Source organism: Hemiscyllium ocellatum, chromosome 24 (genome assembly GCF_020745735.1).
Source record: "Hemiscyllium ocellatum isolate sHemOce1 chromosome 24, sHemOce1.pat.X.cur, whole genome shotgun sequence".
NCBI classification, from domain to species: domain Eukaryota; kingdom Metazoa; phylum Chordata; class Chondrichthyes; order Orectolobiformes; family Hemiscylliidae; genus Hemiscyllium; species Hemiscyllium ocellatum.
In genome coordinates, this window is record NC_083424.1 from 17251219 (window position 1) to 17273619 (window position 22401).

The 22401-nt window shown below is 41.5% G+C and overlaps 1 protein-coding gene across 1 annotated transcript in view; it reads right to left on the bottom strand.

The window, feature by feature from the left end:
- The window catches only part of naa25 (N-alpha-acetyltransferase 25, NatB auxiliary subunit), a 96701-nt gene that overhangs the window by 62295 nt on the left and 12005 nt on the right, over positions 1–22401 (bottom strand). Inside the window, exons 2-4 of the mRNA XM_060843531.1 lie at positions 10072–10157; positions 4387–4525; positions 3123–3241 (exon numbers count right to left, since the gene is read on the bottom strand). Coding sequence (XP_060699514.1) covers positions 3123–3241; positions 4387–4525; positions 10072–10157 — 344 coding nt within the window. The remainder of the gene's footprint in view (positions 1–3122; positions 3242–4386; positions 4526–10071; positions 10158–22401) is intronic.

Below are 22401 nucleotides of genomic sequence, written 5' to 3' on the forward strand. Positions count from 1 at the left end.
ACTCCCCCTCCCACTCCACCAAGGACATACAGGTCCTTGGACGCTTCCATCACCAGACCATAACAACACAATGGCTGGAGGAAGAGCGCCTCATCTTCCACCTAGGAACCCTCCAACCACAAGGGATGAACTTAGATTTCTCCAGTTTCCTCATTTCCCTTCCCCCCACCTTGTCTCAGTCAAATCCCTTGGACTCAGCACCGCCTTCCTAATCTGCAATCTTCTTCCTGACCTCTCCGCCCCCACCCCCACTCCGGCCTATCACCCTCACCTTAACCTCCTTCCACCGATTGCATTTCCAACGCCCCTCCCCCAAGTCCCTCCTCCCTACCTTTTATCTTAGCCTGCTGGACACACTTTCCTCATTCCTGAAGAAGGGCTCATGCCCGAAAAGTCGACTCTCCTGTCCTTGGATGCTGCCTGACCTGCTGCACTTTTCCAGCAACACATTTTCAGCCCTCAATGTTGTGCCAAACATGACACCCAAGAAAACTCATTACTTCTGCTCGTCCTTGGTCCAGATCCCTCCATTCCTCGCATATTCACATTCAGTCCCTTAAATGCCCCTATTCTATCTGCCTCCACCACAACCCCTGGCAGTGCATTCCAGACTCCTACTACGCTGTGTTAAAAAAAACTCATCTCCTTTGAACTTTCCCCACCTCATCTTGAATGCATGCCCCCTAATATTAGACATTTCAACTCTTGGGGGGAAAAAAGATTCTGCTCATCAACTTGACAGATGCATCTCAATTTTATGGACTTATATCAAGTCTCCCTCAGCCTTCACCGCTCATAGAAAACAACCTGAGTTTTTCTAGCCTCTCCTAATCCAGACAACATCTTGGTAAATTTCTTCTGCATCCTCTCCAAAGCAGCCACATTCTTGTTTTAATGTGACAACCAGAATTGAACTCAAAACCTTAAATGTGGCAAACCAAAGTCTTACAAAGCTGCAACATGACATCCTGACTCATATACTCAATTCCCCAACAAATAAAGGCAAGCTACCATATGTCTTCTTTACCATGCTATCTATTTCAGTAGTCACTTTGAGGGAGCTATGGACTTGATACCTTTAGGCTCTGGGGTCTTAACCACTTTAATGCTCTCACACCCAACACCTCTTCATTCTTGATATCAAAATGCCCTAGCATATTACCATGCTCCACACAAATTTCACCATTGGCCACATCCTTCTCCTGGGAGAATACCAATGCCAAGTACGCATTTTGGATCTCACCCACCTTGTCTACCTCTAATCACAAGTACCCTCCTTTATCGTTGAGTAGTCCTACCTTCTGCCTAGTTGTCCTCTTATTTTTAATGTATATATAGAATGCCTTGGGATTCTCTATAACCTTACTTGCCAAGGTCATTCCATGGCCTCTTCTTGCTCTCCTAATTCCCTCCTCAAGTTCTTTCCTACTTTATTTATATTTCTCACAGGTCCTGTCCAATTTTAGTTTCCTCAACCTTACTTATGCTTCTCTTTTCCTTTTGACTAAATCCACAACCTCGCTCAGTATCCGAGGGTCCCTCACATTCCATCCTTGACCTTCTGCCTTATTAGAACATGCCAGTCCTGAACTCTGATCAGCAGGTCTTTAAATAACTCCCACACTCATGTGTAATACTAATGCAATTTGCCGTCACCCAATTTAGTACCTTCCCACAAGGTCCTGACTTATCCTTAAGTATCTTAAAACTTAAGGAGTTGTGATCACTGTTTCCAAATGCTCTCCCACTCAAAGGTCAGTTAACTGGCCAGGCTCATTAGCCAAAACAAGATCCAGTATGCCCTCTCCTCTAGTCAGACTATCCACATACTGTTTCAAGAAACCCTCTTGGATGCACTTAAACTCTTTCCTGTATGGGAAGTTCAAGTCACCACAATGACAACCCTGCTGTTATTGCATCTTTCCATAATCTGCCAACATACTTACTACCTAATCACTATTTACTGCACCTTTCTTGAATAAGTTTTGTTTTGATCACCAATAATTGTGTTTATTGCAGAAATGCAGTTGATAACCTGTTTTGATAAGGTTTTAAATAAAAAAGATTACTTTTGTGGTTCTATTCGCCGAGCTGGGAGTTTGTGTTGCAAACGTTTCGTCCCCTTTCTAGGTGACATCCTCAGTGCTTGGGAGCTTCCTGTGAAGTGCTTCTGTGATGTTTCCTCCGACATTTATAGTGGCTTGTCCCTGCCGCTTCCGGTTGTCAGTTGCTGTCCGTTGCCGGTATATTGAGTCCAGGTCGATGTGTTTGTCGATAGAATCTGTGGACGAGTGCCATGCCTCTAGGAATTCCCTGGCTGTTCTCTGTTTGGCTTGCCCTATAATAATAGTGTTGTCCCAGTCGAATTCATGTTGCTTGTCATCTGCGTGTGGGGCTGCTAAGGATATCTGGTCGTGTCGTTTCGTGGCTAGTTGGTGTTCATGGATGTGGGTCATGAGATGTTTTCCTGTTTGTCCTATGTAGTGTTTTGTGCAGTTCTTGCATGGAATTTTGTACATTACATTGGTTTTGCTCATGCTGGGTATCGGTGAGTTGTTGTCTGAGAGTGGCTGTTGGTTTGTGTGCTGTTAGGAGTCCTAGTGGTCGCAGCAGTCTGGCTGTCAGTTCAGAAATGCTCCTGATGTATGGTAGTGTGGCTAGTCCTTTGGGTTGCGGCATGTCCTCGTTCCGTTGTCTTTCCTTTAGGCATTTGTTGATGAAATTGCGTGGGTATCCATTTTTGGTGAATACCTTGTATAGGTGTTCTTCTTCCTCTTTTTGCAGTTCTGGTGTACTGCAGTGTGTTGTGGCTCTTTTGAATAGTGTCCTGACGCAACTTCATTTGTGTGTTGGGTTAGTTGCTTTCATAGTTCAGGACTTGGTGTGTGTGTGTGTGGCTTTTCTGTATACCTTTGTGCTGAATTCTCCGTTCGGTGCTCTCTGTACCAACACACACAAACGAAGTTGCATCAGGACACTTCAAAAGGGCCACAACTTTTACCACAGCATCTGCTAAAGTTTAGCTTCTAATGCTACAGCATTCTACCATGCTATCAATTGGTAGTCAACACTGTATTTTGTTTGGTACAGTAAGGATTAATTTTATGCTGTAAAAATAATACCTGTTGCATTTTTTTGTATTCTCCAACCCTGGCATATGCCATGAAGAGGTGCGAGTGATACTCCTCACTGCTTGGGACTTTTCGCACAGCAGCCTCATATAGCTTAGTAACCAGCTCAGCTGAAAAATAAATTCCACATATCACAACTTCATACAAAATATATACAGCAAATATTTTTATAGGGGATGGTAGCACAGTGCTAATATTACTGGACTAGTAACCTAGAGGTCTGGACTAAGATAGCATAGAGACAAGCTCAAATCCAACTAAATGTTGCCTCGCAGCACCAGGGTCCCAGGTATGATTCCAACCTTAGGCGACTGTCTGTGTGGAGTTTGCACATTCTCCCCATGTCTGCATGGGGCTTCCTCTGGGTGCTCTGGTTTCCTCCCACAGTCCAAACATGTGCAGGTCAGGTGAATTGGCCATGCTAAATTGTCCATAGTGTTAGGTGCATTAGTCAGAGGGGGGTGGGTTACTCGTCAGAGGGTCAGTGTGGACTTGTTGGGCTGAAGGGCCTGTTTCCGCACTGTAGGGAATTTAATCTAATCTAAATGAATTTAAGATGAACTAACCCACCAATCTGGAATAAAACACTAGAAACAGTTATGATTATTGTAAAATTTGATGTCTCTCTCCTTCAAAGGAGAAGATTTGCTTTCCTCACTCAGCCTGGTCCAGAGACTCCAGACTGACAATAACAGCTGAAACACCTGAGGAAGCCATTCAGCAAGAACAGTAAGGGATGGACAATAAATGCTGGTTTTGTCAACAATAAATCCCAAATTCAAACAAAAAGAAAAGCAACTCAATTTTCAGTAGAAATAGCCCGAGATAAACAGGTATCTACATAATTAACACCTTTTAATTACGTGTTAAAAGGATAGTTTCATTAGTCCAATGTCTGTTAAGTACAGCAGATGCTAGCCAATAGGATTTAAGTGAAGCACAGTTACTTTCTCTCAATTTCCTTATTCCTTGGACAAGCCAAAAGGACCTGGACATAGCACACTAACATTGGGCATTGGATAAATTATAACAGACAATTATTTATTGGATGTCATTGCAGCAGATTGGTATTATCAAACAAGAGAGAGAGTAATTTCAGTTTAAGTTTCAAATATTTTTCAGGAAAAAAATCCACAGGTCTCAGGTGAGTACACAAATTTAAGAAGGATTGTCAAATAGATTAATTTGAACTAAGCAGATATACAAGTAGCCCCTTTTCAGTCCTCTCTCCTCCCATCCTTCTGTCAGAACTTACGTCTGTGCATTTCACGATAAAGAATAGTGAGAGCTTGCAAAGAGTTGTCATCCGTGGGTTCAAGTGCAGCTACCTCCTGTGCCACAGCAAATGCCTCTTCTTGTTTGCCAGTCCGTTGCAACCCAATTGCTTTCAGGACCTAATTAGTCAGAACACAAAAGGAACTAAGTCTTCACAGCTGTCATTGGTATATTTTGCATATCGGTATCAATGAGTTTGGGAGAAAATCATGAAACTTTTGACAATGCTTTGCACTTCTAACTCTGAGTGGGACATGAAGATCTGGATTTTTTTTTCTTTAGATCTGAATGTTTTTCTTTCCTTTGGCTCTGTTTCTTTGATTCCTGCTGTTTTTTAAACATTGTCTTTTGTAACCAAGATGGTGCTGGAGAATGATGACTGTATTGTATTCCAATACTTGAGTGCTTATGACAATAAAACTTAACGCTAATTCTAAAATTTTTCATTCATGACACCGAATTACCCCTCTTTGCAAATCTCTAACAAATCATAACATAAGTGAGCGTTTACTCAAAATCAAATTTTTCCCAGCATTTCTATCAGAAAGAAAAAGAGGAGAGTTATTCGAAAAGCATGTAGCATTCGCCATTGATACCCAAGGAGTCTCACTGTTCATATTCTGTAACTTCAACATTAACCATGCCCATTACAATTTTAAGTAACAAAATGAAAGATTTTTATCTTCATGAAAACATGGATTCTGAAAGACTGCCTCGAAAGCAAACAATCAAAATATTAAGTGAAATCTGAAAATGACAAGACAGTAAGAAATTGGAACATGATTAGGCTGTTTAGTCCTTCAAGCCTGCTACACCATTCAATAGAATTATGGCCGATCCAGCATTCCTCACAGCCATTTTCTTGCCCTTTGCCCATCACCCTTGATTCCCTCACTTATCCACAATCTATCTCAGCCTTCAATACACACAAGGACTTTGCTACCACATCACTGTGGCAAGGAGTTCCAAAGATAATGAACTCTGAAAGAAGAAATTCCTCCTCATCTCAGTCTTAAATTGACATGCTTCGTTCTGAGACTATACCATCTAGTCCTAGACTCTCAGAGGGGAAATACCCTGAACATTTACCCTGTCAAACCCCTTAAGAATCCTATACATTGAGATCATCACTCATTCTTCTAAATTCCAATGAGTCCCAACTTGTTCGACCTTTGCTCATAAGACAGTCCCTCCATACAGGGATCGTTTTAGTGAACTGTCTCGAAACTGCCTTCAATGAAATAATACCTTTCCTTAAATAAAGAGGCCAAACTGTTCGCAGTACTCCAGACGTGACCTCACCAGCATCTTGCACAGTTGCAGTTTGACTTCCTGACTCTCATATTCCAACCCTCTTGAAATAAGGGCCACCATTTCATGGCCCTCCAGATTACCTGCTGCACCTGTGTTCCTGCTTTCTGTCTTTCATACACAAGTACCCCCAAGTCCCTTTGCGTTGCAGCTTTCTGGGTTTTTTTTTTCAATTTAAATACTACTGTACTTTTATTCTCTCTTCTAAATTGAAGACTTCACATTTGCCCACATTATACTCCATGTGCCAACTTTGTACCCATTTACTTAAACAATCAATCTCTCTCTTAAGTGTTTGTATCCATCTCAATCTGCCTTGCCATCTATTTTAGCATCATCTGCAAATTTTGCTTGAGTACTTTCACTTCCCTCCTCCACATCAGAGGTTTATAGCATTTGGCCCAATTTGTCCACGTTGCTCAGGTTTCACAAATAATCTAACCATAAATCCCTCCATACCTCTCCCAGCCACGTACCTGTCCAAATGTTTCTTAAATGACAAAATTGTATTCACCTCCACCACTCCCTTTGGCAGCCTGTACCAGACACTCACAACCTTCTGTGTTAAAATTGTCCCTCTGGATCCTTTTGCATCTCTCCTCTCTCACTTAAAAGTCTGCCCTCCAGCTTTTGACACCCATACCATAAGGAAAAGCTATTTGTTACCAACCTTATAGATGCCTCTCATAATTTTACATAACCTCTCTAAGGTTACCCCTCAGTCTCCTACACTCCAGGAAAAAAATTCAGCCTATCTAGTCTATCCTTTTCACTCAAACCTTCTAGTCCTGGTTGCATTCCAGTGAATTTTTTCTGCACTTTTTCAAGTTTAATAATATTCTTTCTATAGTAGGGCCAACAGAACTGCAATCAATACTCCAAATGTGGCCTTACCAATGTCTTGTACAGTTGCAACAAGACATCCCCACTCCTATGCTCAGAGCTCTGATTGATGAAAACAAGCAGGCCAAAAGCTTTCTTCACTGCTCTGTCTACCTGTGACTCCAGTTTCAAGAAGTAATGAACTTGTACCCTTAGATCACTTGTTCTCTAACATTCTCCCGGTCCCTACCATTGACTGTGTAAGCCCTGCCCTGGTTTGACCTACCAAAATGCGCAATGGAGTTTAATTTAGATAAATAGCACTTACCTAAATTAACTACATCTGCCACTCCTCAGCCTACTGGCACACTTGATCAACATCTTGTTGCATTCCCAGATAACCTTCTTCAAGGTCCACTATACCACCAGTCTTGGAGTCAGCTTCAAACTTACTTACCGTATTTCCTAAATTCTCTTTCAAATCACTTGTATAAATGATGAACAACAGTGGAGCAACCACCAATCCCTGTGGCACACCACAGGTCACAGGCCTCCAGTTTGAAAAGCAACCCTCTATCAGTGTCTTCTACCTTCAAGCCAATTTTGTACCCAATTGGCAGCTCTCCTGGCTAATAAAATTTAATCTTACTCAACAACCCATCATGTGGTACCTTTCAAAGGCTTTGCTTAAGTTTATGTAGACAACATCTACCACACTGCCCTCATCTACTTTCTTGGTCACCCCTTCAAAAAAACTTTTATCAAATTTGTGGGGCATGGCTTCCCAGACTTAAAGCTGACGAACTGAAATGAGTTCTTTCCTCTCCAAATGCCTGTAGATCCTGACTCTTAGAATCACCTCTAACAACTTACCCAGCACAGATGTTAGGCTGACCAGTCTAAAGTTGCCAAATATTCCCTGCAGCCTTTTTTAAATAAAGGCACAACATTAGGAAACCTCCAATCTTCAGACACTCCATCTGTGGCTGACGATAATACAAATATGAGCTGATAAATGTGTTGCTGAAAAAGCGCAGCAGGTCAGACAGCATCCAAGGAGCAGGAGAATCGACGTTCCGGGCATAAGCCCTCCTTCAGGATCTTCCTGAAGGAGGGCTTATGCCCAAAACGTCGATTCTCCTGCTCCTTGGATGCCGTCTGACCTGCTGCGCTTTTCCAGCAACACCTCTTTCAGCTCTGATCTCCAGCATCTGCAGTTTTCACTGTCTCCTAGTTAATAATACAAATATCTCCACTGGAGGCTCCACAATTTCCTCCCACAAAGTCCTAGGTACACTTCGGCAGGTCCTGGAGATTCATTTACCTTGATGCGTTTTACAACTGCCAGCACGTCCTCTTCTGTAATGCGCACTCACTTTAAGACATCACTATTTTTTACCCCCCAAGTTCCCCAAGCATTCATGCCGTTCTCAAAGTTAAAAATTCCAAGAAATATTCTCTTAGGATCTTACCCATCTCTTGTAGTTCTGCACGTAGATGACTTTGTTGATCTCTGAGAGGGCCCATTCTCTCCCTTGTTAATTCTTTTGCCCTTCACTTAATGAGAGAATCCCTCTAGATTGTCTTTTCCTTTATCTGCCAGAGCCATCTCGTGGCCCCCTTTAGCCCTCCTGATTTTTCTCAAGTGTACTTTGACACCCTCTATGCTCAAGGAATTCACTTGATCCCAGCTGCCGATACATGTCCTATGTTTCCTTGTTTTCTTGACCAGGACCCCAGTAACTCTAGTCATGCAGGGTTCTCCACTCCTGACAGCCTTACCCTTCACTTGAACAGGAACATGCTGGCCTTGAACCCTCATTAACTCACTTTTGAAAGTCTCCCACTTACCAGATGTCCCTTTGCCTGCAAATATCCTCCCCCAGTAGTATTTGAGAGTTCCCATCTAAGACCACCAAAACTGACCTTGGCCCAAATTAAAACTTTAACTTATGACTAGACCTATCTTTTTCCATAGCTGCTTTTAAACTAACGAAACTATAGTCACTGGTCCCAAAGAGCTCCTCAACTGACACTTGCATCACTTGTCCTGCCTTATTTCCCAAGAGCAGGTCAAGTTTTACCGCTTCTCTAATAGGGGCCATCTGCGCGAGAAAGTTTTCCTATCCACACTTAAATTTATCTCTATCCACATCCTTAACACTATGATAATCCCAGTCGATGTTAGGAAATTGAAAATCCCAATATTGCTATTATTTTTGCAGCTCGCTGCAGTCTCCTTACATATTTGCACCTCATATCCTGCTGACTATTGAGGGGCCTATTGTACAATGCTATCAAAGTGATCTCCCCAGTTTTATTTCTCTGTTCTACTCATACAGACTCGTGAACAAACCCTCAAGAATGTCTTCTCTCAGTACTGCTAGGTTGTTCTCCCGAATCAAAAATACAACTCCTCCTCCTCTTATTTCTCCTTCTATCGTTCCTGTAGTATCTGTATCCCTGAATAGTAAACTGCCAGTTTCTGTATTTCCCAGTTCCATGCATCCATCCATGCCAGAGTTAATTTGCCTTATTTGTTAGGCTCTTTGCACTGAAACAAATGCAATTTAACCCAGCTTCCCTTGCCTTCATACTGTGTCCATCTCTACTCTGACTAATACCAGGATTAGTAACACTGCCTTTACTACTTCACTTGCTCTCATTAACCCCTGTATTGTCCTCAAGTTACTCTTTCACCTCCTTTCTGCTTTGGATCTCACCACACTGTTATACTTGTTTAAACCTCCTCAAATCAGCCTAGGAAACCTCTCTGCCAGGATATTGGTTCCCTCTCTATTTCAGGTGCCACACATGCCTCTTGCACAAGTACCTTAACAATGTGAATTCCTGTCCCCTGCATCAGTTCTCAAGCCATGCACTCATCACCCAAATCCTCCTATTCCTACTCTCAATAACACGTGGATATTGTAAACAACTGTAGTCCTAGTACTGATGAGTGAAATTCTACTTGCAAAACTGAAAAAGAACCCCACATCCTACGAGCCGTTTTCCCGGTTGTTAGCCAAACATATTCCGATCTTTCCTGATCAACAACTGACTTCTGTATGAACTGTGAACTTGCCTTTGTCTAACAATCATACTTTCTCCCCTCACAACGGCATAACTTCACAAATGGAATGGTGAAATCTGTACTTAGTGGGGCAACACTTTCATCATGATCAGATAAAATTTTATGGTAAGTCAAATCTAAGACCACGTGGTTTTGATATTACTACATCTTGTACGCCAATAAATTAGAATTTAACAGTTGAATGATTTACTGCCTTTTTAATCTAGAAATAACCAGACTAAATATTGAGAATAATCAGAAACATGTCACTTCAAGTGAAACTTGCAATTGGCAGCAGAACTATTTAGACCTATGCACTGTTGGAAATACTCATGCACTGCTTTTGAAGGGGAGGACTAACTTTGCAATTACTATTACAATCATGTCTCAAACTATGCAACCATGAAAAAGGTTACATATTGCACTCCAATTTAGAAAACTATTGTTATGCTGGCTTACCTTTGCACAGTGAAGGTCCCTGTGTTTTTTGAGCAATTTATCAGCTTGCTGTATAGCCATCTTGTTATTGCCATTGTCCAGATAATCTGTACAAAAGATACAACGTATAACTTTTCCTAAAACTGAGGTAAAAAGGTAGGGTACAATGTTGCTATTGAAAATAAAAACAAGTGTGAAAACTCATGCAAGGCCAAATACACCAGTATTTTAAATGCACACCATTCACATCAAGCACATGAGAACACCCAACCGTTGTATAACGTGTTAAGCTCTGAAAAGATTAATGCTGACAAATGCATTAAAGCACGACCCAAAGATTATGTAAACTTCAGAAGACTAACTCAGGACCTTGAAAGAAATAGACCTACTCTCCACGCCTATCTTAGTCTTTGTAATAAGTTCAGACCAAAATAACTTTCATTCAACAGTTATCAAAAAATAAATCATTGTTTGATTAAGACAACAGCCTCCTCTCATTCGGCTACTTGATCATTTTCCTCGACCAAGCACACCCAATAAATTCCACCTTAAAAAGGAGGATAGAAACAGCAAATCTACCAATTGCTTTATTGGGGTGCGGTTATCAACGGTGAGATCAGCATTTATTGAAGACCACCAATTACACTCAATAAAGTGGTGGCTTTCTTGAACTGCTGCAGTCCTCGACGAACAGAGATACCCACAGTGCTGTTATGAAGCAGGTTCCAGGATTTTCACCAGTGACAATGAAGAAATTGTGATATAGTTACAAGTCAGGATGGTGAATGATTTAGGAGGGAAATACAGGTTGCGGCATTCTTGCAGAAGTGATGGCATAATAATATCACAGGACGAGGAATCTAAGCCCCAGGCAAATGTTCTGGGAACATGGGTTTGAATCCCATTATGGAAGATGATGATAAAGTAAAAGGAATCAAAAGCTACCCAAATGACAGCCATATAACTACTGTCAATTGTAGGACCCATCAGGTTTCACAAATGTCCTTTTGGAAATTTGTAAGCCTTACCTGGTCTGACTGATGTGCGGCCCCTGCCTTCCATCAATGTGGTTAACTCCCCTCTGAAATGGCTGAGCAAACCATGCAGTTTCATTAAACTCAAAAATTTTATTGAACTTTTTGATGACAATACCTCACACAAGAGCAGTGGTTAGGATACATTATACAACAGTAGTGTTTGATGCCAATGTTGACTCCTATAATGCTGTAGTTACAATCCCATGTGATGTCATGTTAGAGAAAATTGCACAATAGAAATAATGGGGCCTATGGAAAAAAAAGGGTTGGGGCGAACCACCAAAAATATCAGTAAAAATCCAAACAAAATAGTTAGCTTAACACAAATGATAGCACAATCGAAGTACATTTTTAAATATGTTTCAACAAAATAATGCAGTAAATTTAACATTATAAGGGTTTCTTGAATTAAACAACATCCTTTTCTGAAATTTGCTGGCACTGGTCTGGCTGCTGAATTCAATGCTATCACAGCTTCAAACTTAGATTTCCAGCGAAGTAATCACAGATACAGATGTACAGCATGGAAACAGACCCTTCGGTCCAACCTGTCCATGCCGACCAGATATCCCAACCCAATCTCGTCCCACCTGCCAGCATCCGGCCCAAACCCTTCCTATTCAAATGCCTCTTAAATGTTGCAATTGTACCAGCCTCCAAAACTTCCTCCGGCAGCTCATTCCATACCCCTACCATCCTGTGTGAAAAAGTTGCCCCTTGAGCCACTTTTATATCTTTCCCGTCTCACTCTAAACCTATGCCCTCTAGTTCTGGACCTCCCGATTCCAGGGAAAAGAATTTGCCTTTTTATCCTATCCATGCCCCTCAATTTTGTAAACCTCTATAAGGTCACCCCTCAGCCTCCAATGCCAGGGTAAACAACCCCAGCCTGTTCAGCCTCTTCCTATAGTTCAAATTCACCAACCCTAGCAACATCCTTGTAAATCTTTTCTGAACCCTTTCAAGTTTCACAACATCTTTCCGATAGGAAAGAGACCAGAAATGCATGCAATATTCCAACAGTGGCCTAACCAATCTCTTGTACAGCCACAACATGACCTCCCAACTCCCCTACTCAATACTCTGACCAATACAGGAAAGCAGACCAAAGGCCTTCTTCACTATCCTATCTACCTGCAACTCCACTTTCAAAGAGCTATAATTTGTTCAGCAACATCCCCGAGGACCTTACCATTAAGTGAGTTTTGAGAAGATTTGTAGCTCAGGTTGAGGTTTTGGATGTAGGTTTCTCGCTGAGCTGAAAAGGTTCATTTCCAGACGTTTCATTACCTTACTAGGTAACATCTTCAGTGGACTTTATGCAAAGCAATGCTGAAAACTTCCTGCTTTCAATTTATATGTTTGAGTTGGTGATGTCATTTCCTGTGGTGAAGTCACTTCCGGTTCCTTTTCTCAGGGGGTGGTAGATGGGGTCTAACTCGATGTGTTTGTTGATAGAGTTCTGGTTGGAATGCCATGCTTCTAGGAATCCTCATGCATGCCTTTGTTTGGCTTGTCCCAGTCGAAGTGGTGTCCTTCCTCATCCGTATGTGAGGATACTAGTGAGAGAGGGTCATGTCTTTTTGTGGCTAGTTGGTGTTCATGTATCCTGGTGGCTAGTTTTCTGCCTGTTTGTCCAAATGTAGTCTTTGCTACAGTCTTTGTATGGTATTTTGTAAATGACGTTAGTTTTGCTCATTGTCTGTTTAGGGTCTTTCAAGTTCATTAGCTGCTGTTTTAGTGTGTTGGTAGGTTTGCAGGCTACCATGATGTCAAGGGGTCTGAGCAGTCTGGCAGTCATTTCTGAGATGTCTTTGATGTAGGGGGGAGTGGCTAGGGTTTCTGGACACGTTTTGTCAGCTTGTTTGGGTTTGTTGCTGAAAAGTCGGTGGACTGTGTTCATTGGTACCCATTCTTTTTGAACACATGGTACAGGTGACTTTCCCCTGCACTGCATAGTTCCCTTATGCTGCAGTGTATGGTGGCTTGTTGAAATAATGTTCTGATGCAGCTTTGATTGTGGGTGTTGGGATGATTGCTTCTGTAGTTTAATATTTGGTCTGTATGTGTTGTTTTTCTGTAGACGCTGGTTTGAAGTTCCCCATTATCTGTTCGCTCAACTGTGACATCTAGGAATGGCAGTTTGTTGTTGTTTTCTTCCTCTTTAGTGAAGTTTATGCCAGTAAGGGTATCATTGATGGTCTTGAAGACTTCCTCTAACTTGTTTCGTTTCGTGATGACAAAGGTGTCATCCACGTAGCGGACCCAGAGTTTGGGTTGGATGGTTGGCAGGGCTGTTTGCTCAAGTTTCTGCATTACTGCCTCTGAAAAGAACCCTGATATTGGAGATCCCATAGGTGTTCCCATTGGTTTGTCTGTAAGTTTTGTTGTTGAAAGTCAAATGATGGTAAGGCATAGGTCCACTAACTTGATGATATTCTCCTTGTTGATGAAGTTAGTGGTGTTTGCTGAGTGTGTCTTTGGGTCTTCTAATAGTATAGTCAGTGTTTTCTTAGCCAGGTTAATGTTGATTGAAGTAAACAGGGCTGTTACATCAAAGGAGACCATTATTTCATCCTCTTCTATCTTAGATAGATGTATCCACCAGAATACATGAACACCAACTAGCCACAAAAAGAAATGACCCTCTCTCACTCGTATCCTCACATACAGATGAGGAAGGACACCACTTCGACCGGGACAACACATCCATCCTAGGACAAGCCAAACAAAGACATGCACGAGAATTCCTAGAAGCATGGCATTCCAACCAGAACTCTATCAATCGAGTTAGACCCCATCTACCACCCCCTGAGAAAAGGAACAGGAAGTGACTTCACCATAGGAAATAACATCACTAAAGGAAATGACATCACCAACCCAAAGAAACCCAAACATACAAATAGAAAGCAGGCAGTTTCAGCATTTCTTTGCATAAAATCCACTGAAGATGTTACCTAGTAAGGTAATGAAACATCTAGAAATGAACCTTTCAGCTCAGCGAGCAAACCTACGTCCTTATCATTAAGTGTGTAATTCCTGTTAAGATTTGCTTTTCCAAAATGCAGCACCCCGCATTTATCTGAATTAAACTCCATCTGCCACTTCTCAGCCCATTGACCCATCTGGTCAAGATCCTGTTGTAATTGGAGGTAACCCTCTTCGCTGTCCACTACACCTCCAATTTTGGTGTCATCTGCAAACTTACTAACTCTACCTCTTATGCTCACATCCAAATCATTTATGTAAATGACAAAAAGTAGAGGACCCAGCACCGATCCTTGTGGAACTCCACTGGTCACAGGCCTCCAGTCTGAAAAACACCCCTTCACCACCACCCTGTCTTCTACCTTTGAGCCAGTTCTGTATCCAAATAGCTAGTTCTCCCTGTATTCCATGAGATTTAACCTTGCTAATCAGTCTCCCATGGGGAACCTTGTTGTACGCCTTACTGAAGTCCATATAGATCACATCTATCACTCGGCCCTCATCAATCCTCTTTTACTTCTTCAAAAGACTCAATCAAGTTTGTGACACATGATTTCCCACGCACAAAGGTATGTTGAATATCCCTAATCAGTCCTTGCCTTTCCAAATACATATACATCCTGAACCTCAGGATTCCCTCCCACAACCTGCCCACCACTGAGGTCAGGCTCACTGGTCTATAGTTTCCTGGCATGTCCTTACCACCCTTTGTAAACAGTGGCACCACGTTTGTCAACTACAGGTCTTCCGGCACCTTACCTGTGACTATTGATGATACAAATATCTCAGCAAGAGGCCCAGCAATCACTTCTCCAGCTTCCCACAGAGTTCTTGGGTGCACCTGATCAGGTTCTGGGGATTTATCCACCTTTACCTGTTTCAAGACATCCAGCACTTCCTCCTCTGAAATCTGCACATTTTGCAAGATGTCACCATATATTTCCCTACAGTCTATATCTTCCATATCCTTTTCCACAGAAAATACTGATGCAAATACTCATTTAGTATCTCCCCCATATTCCGCAGCTCCATACAAAGGCTGCCTTGCTCATCTTTGAGGGGCCCTATTCTCTCCCTAGTTACTCTTTTGTCCTTAATGTATTTGTAAAAACACTTTGGATTCTCCTTAATTCTATTTGCCAAAGCTATCTCATGCTATCCCTTTTCTACCTCCTGATTGCTCTCTTCAGTATACTCCTACTTCCTTTATACTCTTCTAAGGATTCTATCTATCCTGTCTATACCTTACATATGCTTCCTTCTTTTTCTTAACCAAACCCTCAATTTCTTTAGTCATCCAGCATTCCCTATACCTACCAGCCTTCCCTTTCACCCTGACAGGAATATACTTTTTCTGGATTCTTGTTATCTCATTTCTGAAGGCTTCCCATTTTCCAAATGTCCCTTTACCTGCGAACATCTGGCCCCAATCAGCTTTCGAAAGTTCTTGCCTAATACCATCGAAATTGGCCTTTCTCCAATTTAGAACTTCAACTTTTAGATCTGATCTATCCTTTTCCATCACTATTTTAAAACTAATAGAATTATGGTTGCTAGCCCCAAAGTGCTCCCCCACTGACACCTCAGTCACCTGCCCTGCCTTATTTCCCAAGAGTAGGTCAAGTTTTGCACCTTCTCTAGTAGGTACATCCACATACTGAATCAGAAAATTGTCTTGTACGCACTTAACAAATTCCTCTCCAACTAAACCTTGAACACTAATGGCAGTCCCAGTTGATGTTTGGAAAATTTAAATCCCCTACCATAACCACCCTATTATTCTTACAGATAGCTGAGATCTCCTTACAAGCTTGTTTCTCAATTTCCCTCCGACTATTCAGGGGTCTACAATACAATCCCACTAAGGTGATCATCCCTTTCTTATTTCTCAGTTCCATCCAAATAACTTCCCTGGATGTATTTCCAGGAATATCCCCCCTCAGCACAGCTGTAATGCTATCCTTATCAAAAATGCCACCCCACTCCTCTCTTTCTATCCTTCCGGTAGCATTTGTATCTTGGAACATTAAGCTGCCAGTCCTGCCCAGCCCTGAGCCATGTTCCTGTAATTGCTATGATATTTTTTAGGATGTAACTCTGAAGATGGACGAGGGAGATCCAGTAGATGTAATGTACCTGGACTTTCAGAAAGCTTTTGATAAAGTCCCACATAGGAGGTTGGTGAGCAAAATTAGGGCGCATGGTATTGGGGGCAAAGTACTAACTTGGATTGAAAGTTGGTTGGCTGACAGGAAACAAAGAGTAATGATAAACGGCTCCATTTTGGAATGGCAGGCAGTGACCAGTTGGGTACCGCGGGGATCAGTGCTGGGACCGCAGCTTTTTACAATATATATTAATGATATAGAAGATGGTATTAGTAATAATATTAGCAAATTTGCTGATGATACTAAGCTGGGTGGCAGGATGAAATGCGAGGAGGATGTTAGGAGATTACAGGGTGACCTGGACAGGTTAGATGAGTGGTCAGATGCATGGCTGATGCAGTTTAATGTGGGTAAATGTATGGTTATCCACTTTGGTGGCAAGAACAGGAAGGCAGATTACTACCTAAATGGAATCAATTTAGGTAAAGGGGCAGTACAAAGAGATCTGGGTGTTCTTGTACACCAGTCAATGAAGGCAAGCATGCAGGTACAGCAGGTAGTGAGGAAGGCTAATAGCATGCTGGCATTCATAATAAGAGGAATTGAGTATAGAAGCAAAGAGGTTCTTCTACAGCTGTAAAGGGCCCTCGTGAGACCACACCTGGAGTGTTGTGTGCAGTTCTGGTCTCCAAATTTGAGGAAAGACATTCTGGCTATTGAGGGAGTGCAGCGTAGGTTCACGAGGTCAATTCCTGGAATGGTGGGACTACCTTACGCTGAAAGACTGGAGCGACTGGGCTTGTATACCCTTGAGTTTAGAAGACTGAGAGGGGATCTGATTGAGACATATAAGGTTATTAAAGGATTGGACACTCTGAAGCAGAAAACATGTTTCCGCTGATGGGTGAGTGCCAAACCAGAGGACACAGCTTAAAAATACGGGGTAGACCATTTAGGACAGAGATGAGGAGAAACTTCTTCACCCAGAGAGTGGTGGCTGTGTGAATGCTCTTCCCTAGAGGGTAGTGGAGGCCCAGTCTCTGAATTCATTTAAGAAAGAGTTGGATAGAGCTCTCAAGGATAGTGAAATAAAGGGGTATGGAGATAAGGAAGAACAGGATACTCATTAAGGATGATCAGCCATGATCATATTGAATGGTGGTGCAGGCTCGAAGGGCAGAATGGCCTACTCCTGCACCTATTGTCTATCCCAGTCCCATGCTCCTAATCATGCCCCGAGTTCATCTGCCCTCCCTGTTACTCCCCTTGCATTGAATTAAATGCTGTTTAATTTATTAGTCCTACCTTGTCCCTGCTTACCCTGACTGTTTAACTCGCTTATGTTCTCAGCTGTACCAGTCTCAGGTTGATCTCTTTCCTCACTATCTTCCCCCCCCCACCACCTTACTAGTTCAAATCCTCCCAAGCAGCTCTAGCAAGTCTCCCTGCCAGTATATTAGTCCCCTTCCAATTTAGGTGCAAACCGTTCTTCTTGTACAGGTCACTTCTACCCCAAAAGAGATTCCAATGATCTAAAAATGTGAATCCTTCTCCCATACACCAGTTCTTCAGCCATGAATTCATCTGCTCTATCCTTCTATTCGTGTCCTCACTAGCTCATAGCGCTGGGAGTAATCCACATATTACTCACATCATAATGCAGATAAAGATATTCAACCAATAGGATTTCTCCTCAACAAACTTATTCCCAAAAACATTTGCAAGGAGAAAGAGAAAATGCTGCAAGTTTTCTTTTGGCATGAGTAAAATCTCTTTTTCAAGGGCGTGGCTAAAGAGCTGGAGGTTTTAATGGGTCTCGGGTTTCAGAGATAATGAGAGGCCAAGACTCTCAGATCTTCCTTCCAGCTCTTTACACAGGTTTGGCTCTATACCATCAGTGCTTACATGTACCCATTCTTTCGGTCAAATTCTTCAGATTTAGTCAGGACAAATTCTTTCATCTCAACAAAGCTTCATGATTGTGCTTATTAAATACACCTGCTGAAAATTCTTATTAATGTTGAGAGTCATAGAACTGTACAACATGGAAAAAGACCCTTCAGTCTGACTCGTTCATGCCCACCAGACATCCTAAATTAATCTAGTCCTAATTTGCCAGCACTTGGCCCATGTACACATCCAGATGCCTTTTAAATGCTGTAGTTGTATGAGTCTTCACAACTTCCTCTGGCAGCTCATTCCATATCCACACCAGCCTCTGCATGAAAACGTTGTCCCTTTGGTCCCTTGTAAATCTTTTCCCTCATCTTACACCCATGTCTCTCATGATTGCTCCAGGGAAAATAGCTCCAGCCTATTTAGCCTCTCCCTATAGATCCAACCCTGACAACATCCTTGTAAATCTTTTCTGAACCCTTTCAAGTTTCACAGCACCTTTCCGAGAGCAGGGAGACCAGAATTGCATGCAGTATTCCAATAGTGGCCTAACCAATGTTCTGTAAAGCACTAACATGCTCCTAATGCACCGACTAATAAAGGTAGTATACCAAACACCTTCTTCACTAACCTGTCTACCTGCACCATCACTTTCAAAGAACAATGAACCTGCACTCTAAAGTCTCTTTTTGTTCAGCAACACTTCCCAGGTTGAACATGATAATTTGCCTTCTACCTCTTTTTTTGGCTTGCAAAGAGAAGGCAGCACATGATGAGGGGGGGCACAAAGAGAGGGTCATTCCCCCACATCAACACCAGATAAAGAAAATGAAGTTGCTTCTCTTACCTCTCCTGAAATATACTAAGTAATAGTACTGATGTTCTTTCTCAGTAGATATCAATTTAAATCTCATTTAGAAAGAAAAATCTGAGCTAATGCCACTGACTCTTTTGAAAAAATGAGCTCCTTCCTGACTGGCAGAGTCACAAAGATTTTTAAAATGGGAGTAAGGGGAGAGAAACACAAAATTGCATGAAAACATGCTCAAAGATTGTTTGCAGGGGTCCTCACCTGAAGTGCTCCTTATTTTTAAAATTATGTATGAACATTTCAGTCATTTTTTCAGTGTCTCCTATGCATACTACTTGATTAAACTACACATCAGCTTTTCCAGAAAATTAACTCTCCTGGTACCATATGATGAAATTCATAAAGCTACTGCAATCAACATGCATGATCATTTATATTTTCCCAAAAGAAACCAAAAAAACTACAGATGCTGGAAATCCAAAAGAAAAACAAAAATTGCTGGGAAAACTCAGCAGGTTCGGTAGTATCTGTGGAGAGAAAGCAGAGTCAATTTTTTTAATCCAATGACCTCTCTTCCGAAGGGTCTCTCCACAGATGCTGCCAAACCTGCTGAGTTTTCCCAGCAACTACTGTTTTTGTTATTTTTTAACAATTTGTTTAGATAAATGGCATCTGCCACAAATTATCAGCAAACCATTCATAACACATTTTTAAAATACATTTAAAAAGTATGCCTAAAACTTGTTGAACTCATACAATGTAGATTGACTTTTATGAACTTTCAAAATTCTAGACACTTGCAAGAGGATCACCATTTTTATGCTTGACCCTCCTGTCACTGTGAATGCTCTACAATATCATGCATGTGTGCACAGAAAAATCATTAGGTCCCATCAACCACATGAAGTCGGATTCAAAACTAAATAAAACATGTGAGCTCTTCCAGTGATTTAATGGGCAACATGACATTTATGACAAATGATTCACTGGGTGTGGAAGTATCATAGAGATCAGAGCTGTTCATTGTTCTGGGCAAAGACAGTGGTTAGATCAAAACTGAGCTGCACATATTGAACAAAATTTCCCAGAGAGAGGTATAACTCAAAAAGGTATCCCATCTCTCAAAAGTACAACAGGCTTTGTCCCTCAAATTCTGAAATCATGTACAGTACCAATATATCATAAATCAAAGTGCTCACATCATGACAGTGTGCTGAGCACTTGTGTCTTCATAACTTTCAAAAGCATTAATGTTTGATGTATAAAAATTATGCATGAATAGAATGATAAAGCAGGGCAGGTGATTTAATCACTGTACCTGAGCCATCTTATTCAAAGAACTAGAAGATGTGAAGGATATGATTGAGTAAAAAATGAGGTCTGCAGATGCTGGAGATCACAGCTGAAAATGTGTTGCTGGTCAAAGCACAGCAGGCCAGGCAGCATCTCAGGAATAGGGAATTCAACGTTTCGAGCATAAGCCCTTCATCAGGAATGAGAGAGAGTAGCCAAGCAGGCTAAGATACAAGGTAGGGAGGAGGGACTTGGGGGAGGGGCGATGGAGGTGACCTGGGGGGTGCAGTGAGAGAGAGACTCACTGAAATGCAGTGAGAGAGAGACTCACTGACTCCCCCAAGTCCCTCCTCCCTACCTTTTATCTTAGCCTGCTTGGCTACTCTCTCTCATTCCTGACGAAGGGCTTATGCTCGAAACGTCGAATTCCCTATTCCTGAGATGCTGCCTGGCCTGCTGTGCTTTGACCAGCAACACATTTTCAGAAGGATATGATTGGAAAGGGTTCAGAGGTTTATAGGCTAAATGCTGGAAAATTGGACTCGATCAGATTCAGATGTCTGATTGACGCGGATGGGTTGAACAGGATGCTGTTTCTGTACTGTGTGACTCTATGACCATACGACATAGGAAGAAAACCCGGTCACTCAGTCCACTGAGTTTGCTCCATCCCTCAGTGAGATCTTCACTGATCTGATAATGTTCACTACCCCTTTCCTGCCTTTTCACCATGACCTTGATACCCAATCTAATTAAAAATCTGTCTATCTTAGCCTTGACTATATGTCACAATCCAACCTTGACAAGCCTCTGTGGTAAAGAATTTCTCTTCATCTCTGTCTGAAATTTGCTACCCTTTATTCTGAAGTTATGTCCTCTGGTCCTAGACTCTCCCATAAGGGGAAACAATCTGTGTACATCTACCGGATGGAGACCCGGAAGAATCTTGTATATTCCAAAAAAGTGTTGACCAAATGATTCTCCGTAGACATGCAAATGTGTTCACATATCTCATTCTTCTTCAAAAGGTGGCATTAAATCTGCTTTAAATTAAAGGAAATATTGTCTGAAGCATAACGTTTAAGTGTTGAACCTGGCAAAAGAATGGTAGGAATTGTGACTGAAAAGTTACACAACTGAAATGTTAGTTCTTTTTCTCCTAGCACTCAGAGCATTTTTAAAATATTATAATTGGTTTTGATCCTTCTTGCTTGGACTTGGGATTCACTTTTACTGGTTCTGTTGAAAAGACTCGACCACAATGTTGTTGGGGAAGTTATTTGGAGAAATGAAACCAATCAAACGAAAACCAATACTTGAAGACCTCCATTGTTAGAGAATTGAAAGGACATTTTTCCAGCAATACTCACGCCAAATCCCTCAAGAAAGTAGAAACAGGAGTGGGCAATTCAATGTTAATATGATTTGATCATGACTGATCTAATTATCTTGGTTTTTGTTGCATCTACCTCAATACTTTTATCAAAAATGGATCCTTCTATGACTAAAAATTTTCAATTGACCCATCACCATCGCTTACTGAGGGAAGACAATTCCTCATCACCAGTCTGTAAACAAATGCTTCTTAATTCAACCCCTCAACTGCTTAATTTTAGTATGAAGATTGTGCCAACATGTTTTGGATTCTCAAACAAAAGGAAATAATTACACGTATCTAATAGTTTCATCATTATATATACCACCATAAATGCAATCTAGGGCAAATATAAGCCAGGTTAATACATCCAGTTTTCAAGAGTCACATTTTAAACACCAGTATAATTTTAGTCAATCTGCAATATACATTACCATTGATATATATATCCTGAGTTGTGGTCCTCAAAATAGAATGCAGTAGTCAAGGCTAGACAACATATTTTCCCATTTTTATCCTAGCACTGGAGATGTTGTTCAACAATCCATTAGCCTTTTGAATACACTTTATATCCGTGCACTTATGTTCAAAATGTATAATTGGAGACCCAAATCCTTTTGCTCCCCTACACACATCAGTGGCAAAATGCTGCATAACTAGATGCCAGGGTGATTTACTTGCTGAGTAAGCTAGGAAGAAAATTTGAGAGATTCTTAAAAAGATTCCAATTCTATGAAGCCATTGACAGAACTACAATAAAACATGGATTATTTTTGATCAGGGACATCTGGTATATCCACACAGTAGCTTCCTTCCTTAACTCTTGACTGCAGTCAAACAACT